At 37.1% G+C, this 17,600-nt stretch overlaps 1 protein-coding gene across 21 annotated transcripts in view; it reads left to right on the plus strand.

Annotated features, from left to right (window-relative positions):
* The window catches only part of ANK2 (ankyrin 2), a 706,278-nt gene that overhangs the window by 214,526 nt on the left and 474,152 nt on the right, over nucleotides 1-17,600 (plus strand). For 20 of the 21 annotated variants that reach the window (XM_025384687.1, XM_025384674.1, XM_025384685.1 and 17 more), the window contains exon 2: nucleotides 9,389-9,448. The exons of the other annotated variant lie outside the window; for it this stretch is intronic. In XM_025384687.1, the coding sequence (XP_025240472.1) occupies nucleotides 9,428-9,448 (21 nt within the window). In that variant the 5' untranslated portion in view covers nucleotides 9,389-9,427. The remainder of the gene's footprint in view (nucleotides 1-9,388; nucleotides 9,449-17,600) is intronic. 21 annotated transcript variants of the gene reach the window in all.

Genomic DNA, 17,600 nt, shown 5'->3' on the forward strand with positions numbered 1-17,600 from the left:
ATTACATTGTTTGGTTACATTGAAAGTCTGCCTAACATCCCACAAAATCTGTCCCCAAACTAGAGAGTTTATTTTCCTGAGGTTTATAAATTCCAAAATCAAAATAAGAACAAAAGCAACTCAAAAAAAGTTTTCTTGGTTGACAGTAATGTCAGAAAACTGGGCAACTGAGAGTATGTGTCAAAGCGAGAGCATTCAAACTGTCTGTGATTCAGTGTTCCTGCATTGTGGCCTCTACATTGCCCCAATTGTGTTGCATTTGTGAGTCAAACTCATTTTGCCACAGCAAGCTGCATAATGAAAGCATTTGTTCTCATTCTCTCACCACTCGCCACCCTACTGCTTCAGTTCCAGGCCATTATGCCCAAAGTCTCTGACAGAGAAAAAGGAGCTCACTTTAGAAGACTTGGAAGGGTCAGCAGGATTGCTGGACTTGGAGCAAAGCTCTGACTTAATTTATGTCCATTGGTTTTTTAGAGAGAGCTTAGCTGTTTGTACTTTGTTTTCCAGCCACAGGAGGAAGGAGCTACAGTATATGTCTTCAAAAGCTGTTTCTTTTGCCATGTGTGATATAGACTATGGGCTGTAGGTTCTGTTTAGAGCATAGTTGTTTATTCATCAGGGGCAAATTCTCAAGTGTAAACATTAATTACTCCTACCTTCAGTCTGTTGTTAAGCCCTTTGCTTTATTTAAGCAAGTAACAATTCTGAGAGGTAAAATCTGTGCACTGGAAACAGAATAGAAACCATTTTTACCAGAACAAAAAGTGAAGGGAGAAAAAAAGGATTGAGAAATGTAGCATTAAAACTTCCAGCTTATTGAGATTTCCTTTTCCTTGTAGAAAGGACAGATAAATGTGAGTGCTGATAATGCTTTTCTGAAGTAGAGAAAGACACCTTTGAGGTCTCATTCATGACCTCAGATGCTAAGGAATGAGGTTAAAGAGCTTTTGGTCAAGTTTTTTTTTTTTTTTTTTTTGAGACGGAGTCTCGCTCTGTCGTCCAGGCTGGAGTGCAGTGGCGCGATCTCAGCTCGCTGCAAGCTCCGCCTCCTGGTTCAAGCGATTCTCCTGCTTCAGCCTCCGGAGTAGCTGGCACTACAGGCGCCCGCCACTACGCCCGGCTAATTTTTTGTATTTTTAGTAGAGATGGGGTTTCACCATGTTGGCCAGGATGGTCTCGATCTCCTGACCTCGTGATCTGCCATCTCAGCCTCCCAAAAATGCTGGGATTACAGGCTTGAGTCACCTCTCCCGGCCTTGATCAAGTTTTTACTGCTGCTATGTGGCTGGTTTGGATAAACACTGTAAATGCCAGGCTCAAACTGCCTGTTTTTTTAGCTGTCATTTCTCCTGTCACCAACCTGAGACCTTCAGGGCTTCTCCCTTTATTCAGTCTTGGAACCACGGCCACAGCCACTTACTTACCTGCTCCTTCCAATGAGCCGCCACCCTTATAGTGAAGCTGTTATTTAAAGACCAAACCACTTAGCTCCAGTGTGAGGATGCTCAACATGTGAACTACATACAGATACGCCAATTAAAGTGAAGCCTCTGTATGAAAGGGGACGATAACTCCTCAATCATGAATTTGTTTTTTGCATTTTCTTTGCCTGGCACACTCTCCCCTCTGCTTTTTTTACAGCTGGTGATCTGACAAGTCATATTTCTCTTACAGCCGAGGTTAGAGAAACTCTCTCTCTGACTTTCTCTGATAACTGGTTACTGAGGAAGTGGCCAATTCTTTACATTTTCATTCAGGCAAAACTAAAACCATGCCTCTCTTCAAACACCTGGCATAGCTATAGCTTCCGGTCCCCCATGACAGGAGTAGTTTCTCTCTCCTGGGTTTTCCCAGGAGCCTGGGGTTCTTTGACCCAGTCTGCCAATATTCCGTTTCTTTGTTTAATGCCTCTTGTTCATGTCTTCATCCTTGTTACTTTTTTCATTTTCCCCTTCTCCACAATAGGAGTTCAAATGGAAAACATCATCTGTCTCAAGCAGAAGTCATTTGCATACATCGTTATGAAGAAAAGCAACTGATTTTCTTTAACCTCTTAGGATCAGCCTCTTTATTTTTCACATGTCTTAAGGGTAGTAAGAGGATTGCCAATCAGAAATTAGTTGGCCATTAAAATTTCCTCATCTGTGAAAATGAAGGGATTAAAACAGATCATCTCTTAAGGATCTTTCTAGCCCTAAAAATATCCATGCACTGATGATGTTCAGTCTTTTTATGGGGAAGGCCAGATGGATGCTCAGCTCTCCATGCTGTGCATCTGCTTGGTCAGTGGCTTGAACATCTGTTTAGGACCTGAGATACCAAGGCGTTGCAATTCCCCTTGCTCACCGTTTCAGCTAGCAGCGGCAGAATGCCTCTCCAGAAGGTGTCAGCACTCTTGTCTCTGGAAGAGCTTTTTATTCCCGTTATTTCCAAGAATAATAAGAACTAGTTTCCTGTATATTTCCTTTTTGAGGCTGGGAGATCTATTTTGTGGTAGTGAAGAAAATATGCATATTCTTCTCAAATATCTCAAAAAAACAGATTTACTATCAAATCAATATTAATTTATAGGACATAAACTATAAATCAAAAAGGTGAGAAAATATTTTGACATTTTATCAAAGGAGAAGCCAACCATCTTTATTTTATTAATAGACTACTTTTTAGAACATTTGTACATTTATAGAAAAATTGAATGAATAGTACAGAGTTATGGGATTATCCTCTCTCCTTAATTTCTTCTTTGTTAACATTTTATATTAGCATGGTATATGTATTGTAATTAATAACAAATTATTATTAAATAAAGTTATTGTGTTATTATTAAGTAAAGTCCATAGTTTATTGAGATATTTAAAGTTTTTAACCAAATGCCCCTTTTCTCTTCTAGGATACCACATTTATATAGTTGTGTCTTGTTAGTCTCCTCTTGTCTGTAACAGCTTCATAGGCTTTCTTTGTTTTTTACGCTCTTGACAGTTTTGAGGAGTACTGGTTAAGTACATTGTGGGATATCCTTTTATTGAAATTTGTCTATGATTTTCTCATAGATTACATGTTTTGATCACAGAATAAAGTGCTGTTTTCATCACATTATATCAAGAGTAGCACTGTGAACATGACAGTGCTGTTGATGTGAACTCTGGTCACTTGGCTGACACAGTGTTTATAAGGTTTCTCCACTGAAGCCAACCATTTTTAAACCAGTGTTGACTATTCTTTCAAATAAAAATTCTAGATTCCATATTTGGAAATTAATTTAAAACTAACTCAAGAAAAAGACCTTGAAAATAATAAAAACAAATGAAACAGTTCATTTTCTTCTTTCTCCTGTCTAATGAACATAGACCTAAATAACTAGCACATGACTTAGTCAGCCCTTTTTCCAAGAGAAAGAATTTTTTTTTGTAGTTGACACACCAGGAGATAAAAGAGGAGGAAGCAGAGGATGGTGTTTTTCTCTGGGATGTGTCAGCTCCATGATGAAATTGTTGCCCTACAGACACTGATCCACAACTGTCAGTTCAGATATTTCATTCTGACTGAGAGACACTGAAAGAAATGACCACCATCGAGGGTATTTTCAGCATTTCTAATACCTCACTTAGGGAAGGGAAAGGCATTTCCTAACCCTTGTGTGCTGCTTCCTAGCTCAACTCTATCCAGGTTGATGGGGGTTGTGAAGACTTTCCTGTGGGTGTAATCTCATTGTTTTTATTTAAAAATGAGTGAAAGCAATAGTACAAAGACTTGAATATCTTTATGCATATTTTAATTGTAGTGAAAGTTAGGAAAATAATTTCTTTAACAGAATACAGAGGTGACCTTAGTAATTAGGATTTCAAATGCCACATGTTGGAGCTCAGAAAAAAGGAGCTCCCTTTCAATTAAACTGGTTGCTTAAATTTGTGCATTTACATATTTTCTTAGTAACATCCAAAATAATTTTAAACTATTTGTAATTTTCTCATTTTGTTAGTTGCTATTTACATTATTACTAAGATGAACATGCATATACAATTTCTTCTTTTTTCTCTCTCTGGCCCCATAAAAACACCATTTTCTTAGCCATTAGCATAGATGAGAGGATTCTAAACAAGGTTTTCTCTGTAGGATTGGGTACAATGTAGGCACCTAATAGCCTGAACTATTTTATGAATACTAGAAATAAATTATAAGTAGTACGAGAATTAAATTACTTCTTCTGCATTTCTAATATCCATCACATCTTCAGTTTCAGTGGTAGTGTCTTAGTTTCCCATCTTCATTTTCTCTGCTTTTCATCAATCCATCCCTGTAGCCAGAGCAAGTTTTCTAAATATTAAACTTAATCACGTCCTTTGTCCATATCTGCTCACCATGATGACTCTGGATTGCTGTCATTAGTTTTCCATCCTGCATCCCCTATGTGATTATAAGATCTGTGAGTGCAGGAACAGTGTCTCATTCACCTTTGAACAACCCCCTGCACACTGTAGACTCAAAAACCACAGGGTGAATGAATGAATGAATGAATGATATAGCTATTTTGAGGGGTCATCTCTCTGTATAGACCAAAATTTTGGTGGTGTTTTTGTCTTACTGGCCACATTTCATGAGGCTCTTAAAAAAGTCTTTTGTGGAAAATTTCAAATGTGGACCAAAGTAAGGAGAATAATATAAGGAATCTCATGTATCCACTTAGCTTCAAAAATTGTCATCATTTTACTGATTTTGTTCCATCTATTTTCCACCCCACATTTTTTTGGTTTCATTTTTCCAGAGCATTTTAAAGTGAACACCAGACATTATGTCATTTTACCTGTAAATATTTTATTATGCCTCTAACTAGCAAGACATTTAAAAAAACCATATCCACCATGCCATTATTACACCTCTTTAAGATAGTTTAGTATCAAATATCTAATACCCGTATCTCCCTGATATCTCTTATCTCAAACCTGCCTTTTTTTTCAATTGGTTTGTTCAGATTAGGATCCATACATGGTCTGTACATTGCTTTTGGTTATGATGAAGCATTATTTAATGTTCACATATGGGGAGTATGATTTATATCAAAGATGGTAAGTGATGATCTGCGTAAATAATGTATTTCCTGACAGACACTGGGGACTTCAAAAGTGGGGGAGGGGGAACAAAGGGGAGGGGGTTAAAGTTTATCTATTGGGTACAATGTTCACTATTTGAACTTACCTTGAGAAATCCTGCTTTGTACATTTGCTTAAGCCAATATTAACCCCACTTAACACCTTCCTTCAAGTCTCCCTCTTTCCATCTTTCTCGTTCCCCCAATTTCTATTTCTATTCTGTCCTCTTAATTATGTCAAAACTCAGCTTAAGTTTCATCACCTCTGTGAAGACTACCCTCCACCAAGCCCTTTAATGCCTGACCCACCAATATGCCTTCTAATTTACATTGCTTGATTTATAAAACCAATTACAGATAAGACCAAGGCTTCTTGAAGCAGGAAAATCTAGATTTGGTTTTCATTCCTGCCATTGATTAGCAATATGGTGTTGGGCAAGAGCCTCACTTTCCTTGTCTGCAGAATGTAGATAATAGGAGGGTTTTCATGAAGTTGTTTTGAATACCAGTTGAGATAATGTATGTAGTCAATATAATTTTTGGTACTTGGGAACGCACTATAAGTTATAAGTTTTTATTATTAACTTTTTTGGTTTCATTATGTCATCTCCAACTAGATTGGAAGGCACCTATATAATGCCTTATACACTGTTAGCACTGCATGCCTTTTTGTAGGGAGTCATTTTTTTTTAGTATTAGAGTGACCACATTTAGCCCCTGGGATTTCAACAGCCATCTAACTATTCATTCAATTATTCAGATATGGATTTTTAGCAGTTGTAATTGGATAACTATAAGGTATAAATGGAAGCATACATTCCAGAAAATGGCTAGCATATGAGGGAAAGCAACGTTATCTATTATTTAGTATCTTAGTGCTTGTTAAAGTTAGGAGAAAAAAGTACTGGGTTAAAATGAGTGAGTCTTCATCTTTATAGGAAGTTTTTTATAAAGTTTGGGAGGAAAGAGATGCTGATAAACTGATGCTGAAAGTATCTAGTTAATTTTTTGTTACAAATGGTTTTCAGTGTTGTTTCTTTGCAACCTTAAAGCAAAATCTCTGCCTTAAAAGAAGAAAAAGGCCAGGCACGGTGGCTCATGCCTGTAATCCCAGCACTTTGGGATTACAAAGTGCTGCTGAGGCAGGCGGATCATGAGGTCAGGAGTTTGAGAACAGCCTGACCAACATGGTGAAACTCCATCTCTACTAAAAATACAAAAATTAGCTGCGCATGGTGGCGTGTGCCTGTAATCCCAGCTACTCAGGAAGGAGGCTGAGGCAGGAGAATCGCTTAAACCCAGGATGCAGAGGTTGCAGTGAGCCAAGATCATGCCACTGCACTCCAGCCTGGGTGACAGAGTGAGACTCCGTCTCAAAAAAAAAAAAAAAAAAAAAGAAGAAGAAGAAGAAGAAAAAGAGATGCAATATATTTCACCATCGAAAGTTATTCAACAGCCAGAGGCCAGGAGAATCAAATTGAATTGTGAATCTGAAGGCAGCCAGGAAAGTGCATTTTAAACTGAGCTAAGCATAAGACACTGCATCATTAAGAGAGAAGAGTTACAGACTCACAGTGAAGAGGAGAGCACTTAAATCGCTCTTGAGTTTCTTGGAGAAGAATAAACATGTATGCAAAAGCCCAGGAACTGGTTTTTCAGTTTCAAAAGGAAATAATGTGTGTTCTGTCAGTGGAACTGAGTATTCAAAGGCTCTACAGATCAGCCCAATGGGAGCTGGAAGCAAGGACTTTAAGCAGTAGCTTTGTGTCTTTGGCAGTCTCTTGAAATTGGGACTAAAATTAAAAGTAGCTGAGTGCAACCAGTTCTAAATGTCAGATGGAACACTTTGCTCAGCATGCCGTGCACAACATTGATTTTCCTATGTTCCACACTGTTGTGTGAGATGTTGAATCAGGTTCCTGTTAGCGCATTCACTAATATAAGAGCTGGAAAGCAACTTGGTCCACAATTAATATTCTGTGATGTTACTGTCTATATGCCTTGGACTTTAATTGGGCCAGGTTTTTGTGAACCTGTTTTATTCTTTTGACACCTGGAGGTTATGTTCTTATTTCAATTTGATTAGTCTTTTTCTTTTAATTTTTTTTTTTTTTTTAATTTTTTTGAGACGGAGTCTCACTGTGTCGCCCAGGCTGGAGTGCAGTGGCCGGATCTCAGCTCACACTGCAAGCTCCGCCTCCCGGGTTTACGCCATTCTCCTGCCTCAGCCTCCCGAGTAGCTGGGACTACAGGCGCCTGCCACCTTGCCCGGCTAGGTTTTTGTATTTTTTAGTAGAGACGGGGTTTCGCCGTGTTAGCCAGGATGGTCTCGATCTTCTGACCTCGTGATCCGCCCGTCTCGGCCTCCCAAAGTGCTGGGATTACAGGCTTGAGCCACCGCGCCCGGCCTTGATTAGTCTTTTTCATAGAAAGTTCTTATGAATGCTTAAATGTTGTCCTTTCTGAATTTGTACTAAGACACAGAGAGGATTGTTCACCACATACAAAGTGAACTATGGGAAGATTTTTCTTCAAAGAAGTATTATGGTACCCATCTGATAACTGTCGTTACATACACAATTCCAAGGAAATTTAAAAATGGTGGTTGTGATTTCAGTGTCTGAATACGTGTTTATAATTTTAATAGCTCCTATTAAGGTTTATGTGAATGTGGACACCATATCTGTTGAAACTATAATATTTTAATCTAGACAAAGAGTAGATCAAGTAAGATAAGGGGAAGAAAGAGGACTGGGGGCATTGAACATGGTATGTGCCAGATGGCTATTCCCGGGAGTTCAGAGAGCCTCCTGGAAACTGAAGAATGACACTTCCTTGACTCCATCATAATAGCTCTAAATATTAATAGTTCACAAGTGAGATAGTGAAAACCCTCTGGCCAAGAAAATCCAGGATTGTTTCACATTGGGCTATGGTCCTCAAACTTCCAACTGTATCAAAATTATCTGGAAAGCTTGTTAAAACACATAGTATTGGGCCCCACTTCCAGTTTCTTGTTGGAAGGTGGAGGGGGGCCTGAGAATTTGCATCTCTAACGAGTTTCCACGTGATGCTCATTCTGCTGGTCTAGGAACCACTGGTATAAGGCAGTGATTCTTGACATATTTTCCTATGCTTTAATATGCAGAGGGATCATCTTGGAGAGTTTGTAGAAAGTGTAGTCTTTAAAAAGTGTACTGACGTGCGACTCAACACTGAGATTTCTGAAAAAGCACGCTTAGTGATTCTGCTGTAATTGGTCCAGGGATCCTAAGCCATTGGATCATTTCTAACACTTAGTATTTGAGTCTTTCATGTTTTCATAACCATTCATGGGCTTGAATGTCAGTGAATGGCTGTTAAAGTTCCAATATGCTTTGAAGAATAAGAGAAAATAAAATAGAAGCATGGCCATATGTTAGTAGCTTAATGATACTAGAGGTGAAATGAAATCTCATGAAAGTCTGATATATTGTGCTACAATAATGCGAGCAGTTAGCATAACCTGATGTAATATAACAAGATTTTGGCATTAAAAACTTGTCCAATCTCTTGATATTATGTAACATGTAAATAAACCAAATCTTTTGAAAGGAAGCAGCAAAATGTAATAAAAAAGAAGACTTTAGAGATGGATATATCCTGGCTCTGGCATTTGCAATGCTGGTCAAGTCATGTAAACTTTATGATGTTTAGTTTTTCTTACCTGTAAAGGAGACTTAGTAATTCCTATTTTATGATTTGTCATGAAGGATAAATAGATACGATATATGAGATGGCTAGTGTAGCTGCTGACATATTGTAGATGTTTAACAAATGGCAGTTATAAAAGGAAGAAGAAGGGACAGGCCACACGTGTCTGTCATTTCTTAGTTTTTGTCATTGACTGTTAGATAGGGAATGCTTATTCAATTTAATACTCTTTGGTCAGCAATTTCAGGCAATGCTTTTTCATGCATTTAGACAGACTCTGAAAGTAAACATGGTCACTCAAGATTCTTATGAATCTACTTATGATTGAATGGACATTCTCATGTTTTAAAAAATCTATTTCTCTTACATATTAATAGGCTATTTTTCATCTTTTATCACATTCTGTTTTGGTTACTTTACTGAACTCTTGAAATGTTCAAATATTTTTGCTTTGCTCTTTTGCATTTATAATAGTGACTTTTTAAAATGAAGAACTCTATCAGTGCCTGCTACAAACTTATTTTGATTTGAAATATAGAAACTGTTCTTAATGATAAATTGAAATGGTTTCAAACTTCTAATATTTTCTCTTTTTTATCCTTTTAGGTAAGTAATGAAAAGAGACATGAAGAATTGATATTTCAAATGACCACCATGTTGCAAAAGGTACTTCTGGTATTTTAAATATTACTTTAAAAGAATCTTATAAAAAGACACGGAGGTTAGCATGTAACTAAGTACTATTTTGGTAAAAACAATTTTTATGAAAACAGATTTAAAGATGTTATAGCATTAACAATTTTGTAATTATAAGAAATGTAATATACTGTAAGACTTTTCTTTCTGTAGTCTAGGCAATTATCATCGGTATTATTTGGGAATGAAAAGGTAAATAGATTGATTGTCTCTTCCTCAAGATATTCGTTGCTGGGAAAAGGGAGGTGGAGGAAAGAAATCTGAATAAATAGACATAATAAACACATTGAGATTTGTTCACCAAAGTCATCTATTTTCTCTAAGAACTTATGAACTTGTTTTCTGTGATCAGAACATTATCTTCATAATTACTTATAAAATTGATTGCTATAAGCTTGTCAATAAAGTAATTTGATTCTAAATAATTCAAACAGATTGCATCCATATGGAGAATTCTCCAGATTCTACATTTAAATAAAGGGGAAGGAGGGAAGAAGAAAATACTAGACTTACATGATAGAATGTAAAAATTATTAGTCTATTTATATTGTATACACGATTTGGGGAAATCTGCTTGTATTTTTAAGTCATGAATCTCACCTAGAAGAATACGTTTCTTTTCTAGAAGGAATCTATTAAATATTGTGAAAATCATCTCATTTGGTTACAGAGGAAAAAATTACCTGGTGAACTATTAGATGAGTTGTATGACATCATTAACATTGACAATCATGCAAATATCCATGATGTTTCAGGTGCAATAAATCATATATGGTGCCTTTGTACTAGATTAATAATTTAATCCAAGAACAGAAGATATGCGAGAATGCCAAAAGAGGAGAAATCAACTTAGCTTTTTAATAAAATTGTAATTTTTAACGCATTTCTCATTTTGCTTAGAAATTTCCTCAAGACCTTACAAAATTCAGGTCATGTACTATTGAAGATAAGATAAAAGGAGGGGGGAATAACTTAAAAATTTGTCCTCTTTGAATGATAGTTATTTAACATACATTTTCTATACTTTGTGGCTATTCTTTTGAGTGCTAAAGGAGAATTAAACAATTTTATTAATGTTGATAACGAGACAGCATTAATCGGCTTGGGCTATTTTCTTTTTGTTTTGTTTTTTGAGCAGGGTCTCCCTCTGTCACCCAGGCTGGAGTGCAATCATGGCTCACTGCAGCCTCCACCTTCCGGGCTCAAGTGATCCTCCCACCTCAGCCTGCTGAGTAACTGGAACTACAGACATGCACCACCATGCCCGACTAATTTTTAATTTTTTTGTAGAGATGGGTTCTGACAATGTTGCCCAGGCTGGTCGTGAGCTTCTGAGCTCAAGTGATCTGCCCACCTCAGCCTCCCACAGTACTGGGATTATAGACATGAGTCACTGTGCCTGGCCAGCTTGGGCTATTTTTAAAAGGGCGGATATTACTCTGTTTTATTATATAATTAATATTATTATATGAATATATTTCAATACATTTTGCATCATTTGAGACTTCCAGGTATAAAAGCTAAGTCAGAAGTTGGATAGATGAATCTTAGAAGCTCGGAGGAAAGATCTGTGATTATAGTATGAAAAAGAACCAATTCCACTTCTTGACAAAGAAGGGAAGAATAATGATTTGTAGTGAGTGCCAAATGTTGCTGACAGATCAAAGAAGATAAACGCATCAACAAACCAACAGGAGTTTTACATGTAAATGTCCTGAGTAACTTTGGCAAGGGAAGTTTCGGTAGAGAAGCAGGGGCAGAAACCAGACCGGAGTGGTTTGAGGAGTAAATAAGAGATAAGGGGATGCAGTTAGCAAAAAAGATAGCTTTTTGAAAATTTTGTCAGGAAATGAAAGTGCGGAGAATCCAGCGTCTGGATAGGGAAGTTGGGTTGAGAGAATCTTAAACATGTTTACATTTTAATGGGAACAGTGCAAAAAGAGAGAGATTGGAGGTATGGGTTTCTGAAAAGGAAGGAAGTGATGGAGGAGGTGGTCTAGGAAGGGGAATTACCTATAGCCAGTGGGAAGGACAACACGCACATCAACACAGCTAAGGCAATCTCTGTAGGATACGTACAGATACAGATAGGTTTGTAGATTTGGTAGGGAAAACTGAAGGGGGTGTCAAGAAAAAGTTTGTAATTTCTCTGTGAAGAAGATGTGGCCAGAGTTGTTAGTAAGTATTTGAGGAAAAGGGCAAGGATTGAAGTATTGTTTGTGGAGAATGAGAGACAGAGAGATCAATATTAGATTAGGCAAGTACTGATGACTGGAAATTTGTAGTATCATCAAACTCCTTAAATTTATAAGCATATTAAGTACACGACTATTACTCTCTAAAAATCAGAAATCAGGGATAATCTGTTTTGAGGGAAGGTATAAGAAAGATTTGACTCTTCTTTTCTTAGGTCCTCAGTTTTGGTTTGTGTCCTAATGACAGCATTTTCATGGCAAAATTTAAGGACACTTTTTACATATGTATACATGTACCAGCACACCTGCACGTTGTGCACATGTACCCTAGATCTTAAAGTATTAAACAAAAAACTTTTTAACCTTGAAGAAAGGATTACTTTAGCACTCCAAAATGTATGTCTTTTTTGCCATGACTGAAGAGAGGCTGCTGTCCTTACCCAGGTGTCCTTAGGTAGGCACATTCTTTCTGCTCTGCTACGCATTCTTTGGACAGTAGAGTTAGACTGAAAGTGTTAAACAGGCCCTGAAGATGAAAGACTTCAGTTTGCTGACTTTGAATTAGAAGAAGGTTAATATGTCCATTTAACTAGAAACTCTAAATTTCTGCTTCCCATGTGACTTTTAGGAGTGTTTACTTGAGGGCATAGAGCTCTTTATAAGACTGAAGGGATCTTTTAGTTCAGGTACTTAAAATTTTTTTTTTTTTTTTAGTTGCAAAACCGTTTTGAAAAGTAAAATCTGGCATTAACAAAGAGAACTATTCTGACTGCAGTGGGCATGGGGGATATGGAACCCACCCACTTATCCCTCTTCTTTCCCCTCCTCCTCATCCCACTTTCAGGAAGTTCCTTGGAGACATCCTCATTGAGTCTGGTGGCTCCATTAAACATTGTTTGAAAAGTACAATTCTAGGTGATCACAACTATATTGAATTTCAGCGAAACATGAAATTCTTAAGATAAATTAACTGTGGTTTGAGGATAATTTTTTTCTTTACAATTAAAATAGGCAGGTTAGTATCTACTTTAACCTAAAGTATAAATTCTTATCTTATATTGATAATTTTAGTGATAGTAGATACTAATTTTATCAAGGAAGCTCAACAAAAACCACTGCTAAATATATTGCAAATCTGGGATTTGAAAAGCCAAGCCCTCCTTTTAATTAATTTTGCTGATCAGGATTACCAAAGTTCGTAAATGTGGAGCCCTTCACTAAGCTCATGAGTAGAACTGTTCTTCATTATCCTCAAAGGATAGATGTATGACTGTAGCAGGGAGGATTAACTGCCTTGATCTTGAACAGCCATGAAAGCATGTAGTATGAGTTGCCAGGATGTTGCTTTTCCATTAGGGTATGACTTTGCCTAGGGCTGAAAACATCCATAAAGATGGGATAGAAGTTTTCAACCACAGTTTTTATGTTGGAAAGAGGAGTATTGATAAAGTAGAAAAGCCAAAATAAGAAATGGTTAAAAGAGGGTTAAACTGGAGTATGAAGAACTTGCTAACAGAGTGATAAAGACAATTAAAGAGGGCAGTTTAACTTGAGTTATTGTTAATATTTAGCAATGCAATGAGGTGGATATTGTAACTTGGTTTTATATTTGATGACATGGAGGCTCATACAGGTTAAGTAACTTGTCAAACTCATACTGCGAATCACCAGCAAATGTGGCAGAGCCAAAATTCAGATCCAGATCATTTTATTTTAAGACTAAAATAGGCTGGTGAAGTCAGACTGAACAAACAGACAGCTAGGATGAGATGTAGTTGAGACTGGGAGAGACATAGCAAGAAAAGGGCTGGTCTTCAAAATCAAAGAGTGCTACTCAAGTCAAATACCTACAATGGCTCACTGAGAAAAAAGTGGCTTTGAGAGTCCAATGAAGGTTTATATCCTTAGAACCTGCTTCCTTTTTAGTCACTTCCTCACAACCTTCCCTCTAAATACTATAATGATTAGAGGACTGTCTCTGCAGGACTTAGGCCTCTTGGGACTTATGCCACCAAAAGCTATTAATACCGAGGTCAGATAGGAAGATCTCTGGCTGGCTGAGGACTCCCCATGGTTTTCCTGGCTTTGGAAGTCTGGCTCATTGATTGGGATTGGGGGGCCCTTTCATTCCAAAACTCATTTCCTGCTGAAGTTGAAGCAACTCAGTCTGGCCAGTGACCCTGCCATCTTCTATTCTGTTGTATATCCCTGAACCACATGTTAAGACCTGTACCTACTGGCACATGAAATCTTGTTCTAGTTATATAGAAGCAAATCACAAAAGGAAATGAGAATAATTAAAAGGGTTAAGTATGAAATGATATGGACCAGATTTAAAATTTTGTCTCATGTTTTTAAAAGTTGTTTTCGGGCCGGGCGCGGTGGCTCAAGCCTGTAATCCCAGCACTTTGGGAGGCCGAGACGGGCGGATCACGAGGTCAGGAGATCGAGACCATCCTGGCTAACACGGTGAAACCCCGTCTCTACTAAAAAAAATACAAAAAACTAGCCGGGCGAGGTGGCGGGCGCCTGTAGTCCCAGCTACTCGGGAGGCTGAGGCAGGAGAATGGCGTAAACCCGGGAGGCGGAGCTTGCAGTGAGCTGAGATCCGGCCACTGCACTCCAGCCTGGGCGACAGAGCGAGACTCCGTCTCAAAAAAAAAAAAAAAAGTTGTTTTCAAGGCCTAGGAGGACCTCTGGGACGACTGGAAGAAAATAGCGAAGACTAAACTTTTTAGATACTGGGGAATAGAATACCTTGCATTTACATGATTGTTGATGAGTGTATATTTCTGTTTGCATATGATGCCAAAAATCTTTTGTATACTTCAGTGGTGTTAATTTCCCATCTACTTGTGTAAACTAGGTGTAATCTTTGAGCCATTTCCTGAAGTGATGGAATAGTCACCCTTTGTTCTGGTCAATAATTGTAACATAATTTGCTTAAATTTAGATAACTGAAGCTTGGTATTTTCTGAAATTCTTTTTCCTGAAGAACATATATAAATGGGAGTAATGATAGAGTTAAGTTTGTTCGTCTTAATCCGTTTGTTAAGTGTTTCTAACCATCAAATCAAATGGGAGATTTCTAGTCTCTCTCTCATCTAAACTTAATAGATATCTTATCCTTGTATTACTGTAACTGTATTTTATATGGAGTTCTTGTGACCAGAGAAAATAATTATCTTTTGTTTCCTACTATTTTTTTGTTTTGTTGGTTTGGGTTAAAATGGTTTATAATCTACATTAAAACTCTTCTTGGTTCTTATACGAAAAAAGATGAAAATGGAAACACAATAAACCAAAGTAGCACGGGTTTTTTTTGAAAGAAAAGAACTGAATTTTGGGGAAAAAGTATTCACTCTGTGACGAGTGTTTCTGTACCCTACCTAGAACCAATTCCTTATTTTGTGGTTAGTCTATGTATAGCAGAGACTGTGTAGAAGGTATTGGTATCTGATAAAAGTGAACAAAGTTCTAATGAGCTCACTCATTATTTACTTTTTTCAAAGCAAAGATTTTTTTTCTTCCTTTCCCACAATTTCTCCATTTAATTCATACACATTAATTGTAATTCTAGAAATGCTAGTAATTCTCTATTATAGTTACTATGATGGTCATAGAATTAATGAAGGGTACAACAGTAAAATTTGTGTTAATTATTATCAACCGTATTCTTTAGTGTTTAAAATTTTGCAAACAAATAAATAATAGAATAAGCATAAATTTCCACAAACTTATATGAATCACAGTGATCTCCAATGTCTGTGTTTACATGGTTAGAGGCAAAACATATAAAGAAATAGGAGCTTAGCCTAATCAGTGAACTAAATCTGAAAATACTGATCTCACAGAAAAGATCATGCCCTCCGCAGCATGAATCTGGCCCTCTTCATTTTGCTTTCCTCAGCTGGGGCTGTTCAGTGGTGCAAAGAAAACATTGTAAAATGCTTACAGTTTTTAGAAGTGCTTCTGAGTTCTTTAAATAATGGTAAGAGTTGCAAATCTTATAGGAAGGACCTATCACAGAAAAGCTTTATTCAGTTGCACAGGGAATGGTGAACTCCAGTTACTGAGAGCTGCTCTAAAGAGAAATACTTATAAGAAAGGGGTACTGAAGTATTCATTATCATAAAACTTAAAGAGAACAAATGTGTGTTTCATTGCACATCTAAACCTAATATCTGTAAAGGGGATCTATGGCAGCCAGCAGAGGGAGAAAGTGAAATTCTGCAGACAGATAAAAGGGAACTTTCAACACCCAGCTTATGTTTTTGGCAGAGATTCAATGCACTGGGAATTCTCCAGCAAAATGGGTTGCACTTGGCAGATCTGCAAATATGCATATTTCTGCTCAGTACAATCAGGCAAACATAGAGATTTCCAGAGGAACTAATTATCTTTTGTCTTTTTTACCTTGGAAAGAGGATAATATTTGGAAGACAACTATTAAGAGATTTTAGAGGCAATGTTTAAAAAAATGTTGAAAGAGGATTCTATATTTAGCTTTCTTTTAAAAAGTTTTTAATACCCATTTGTAGTCCCAAAATAATTTATCATAATTGGCAGAAGCTCAAGTCATTTGGTTTATAATTTGAAGACTTTTGTTTATTATTTGCTATTTGCTTTTTTTTGTTTGTTTTTTGTGTATTTGTTTGTTTTTTTGTTTGTTTTTTAGATGGAGTCTTGCTCTGTCGCCAGGCTGGAGTGCAATGGCACGATCTCGGCTCACTGCAGCCTCCGACACCCGGGTTCAAGCAATTCTCCTGCCTCAGCCTCCCAAGTAGCTGGGATTACAGGCGTAAGCCATCATACCTGGCTAATTTTTATATTTTTAGTAGAGATGAGGTTTCACCATGTTGGCCAGCAGTGTGCTTTTTTGTTTTTTTTGAAGAGATGATATATCTCACTACGTTGCCCAAGCTGTACTTGAACTCCTGGGCTTAAAAGATCCTTCCACTTCAGCCTGTTGAATAGCTGGGACTATGGGTGCATGCCCACACCTGGGTGCCATTATCAATATATTTTTAAACTCTGTTGCTATGTTTTCCCTTATTATGTTGTCATTGACACTAGGGAGAAGCTAAAGTTTCTCTATATGATATATTTTGTCAGGTCATTCAGATAAAAAAAGAAAAAAGCTATGTACATAAGATATTTAGAGAATTATTTGAGTTAGCTAGAAAAATAGTTTAAGTTTTAAAAGTGAGTTAGCTAAAAATACATCTATTTAATTGATTCTTGTGCTCATAATTATGTCTTCTTTGTTGTTAAGAAGCTGATGTGGCACTTTAGGGACAGCAAGTGCAGTTCAAAACAAATTTTCCCCTTTCTGATGAATATTTTTTAAGTGACAACAATTGGAAAAAAGGAGGAACCGGGTATGTGGGCCAATTATTTCCGAACACTTATTTTCTATGAAAAGATGACCAAACCCTGATACTCTGATAAAATATATTACTTTAGAAGCCATTTATTCCTACTTCAAAGTTCCCAAGCAAAATTTCACTCGTGTAGTATTGAATTTAAGAAAATCTAGTTGCCGTTTTTTGAGTGGGGTAAGGGGCAGTATATATTGTGACTTTCCTATCCCTCTCATTTTCTTATCTTTTAAGTGGGGAATCCCAAAGTAAAAACATATATTCCTAGAAAAGTAACATGAAGAATATCACACAATTATGAGAGCTGGATAGAGGATAGCCCACACTATAGTTTCTAGAAGACCAAATTTGTGAGCAGCCTAATTTATTTTGATATTTTTAGGAAGAAGTCAGCCAGGTGACCAGAGTGAAGTAGAGATGTGTGTTTGTAAATTAAATAATTTTTGGGTTCTGGTCCTAGCTACTTGGGAGGCTGAGGTGGGAGGATAGCTAGAGCCCAGGAGTTCAAGTCCAGCCTGGGCAACATAGTGAGACCATGTCTTTAAA

Source organism: Theropithecus gelada, chromosome 5 (assembly GCF_003255815.1).
Source record: "Theropithecus gelada isolate Dixy chromosome 5, Tgel_1.0, whole genome shotgun sequence".
NCBI classification, from domain to species: Eukaryota; Metazoa; Chordata; class Mammalia; order Primates; family Cercopithecidae; genus Theropithecus; species Theropithecus gelada.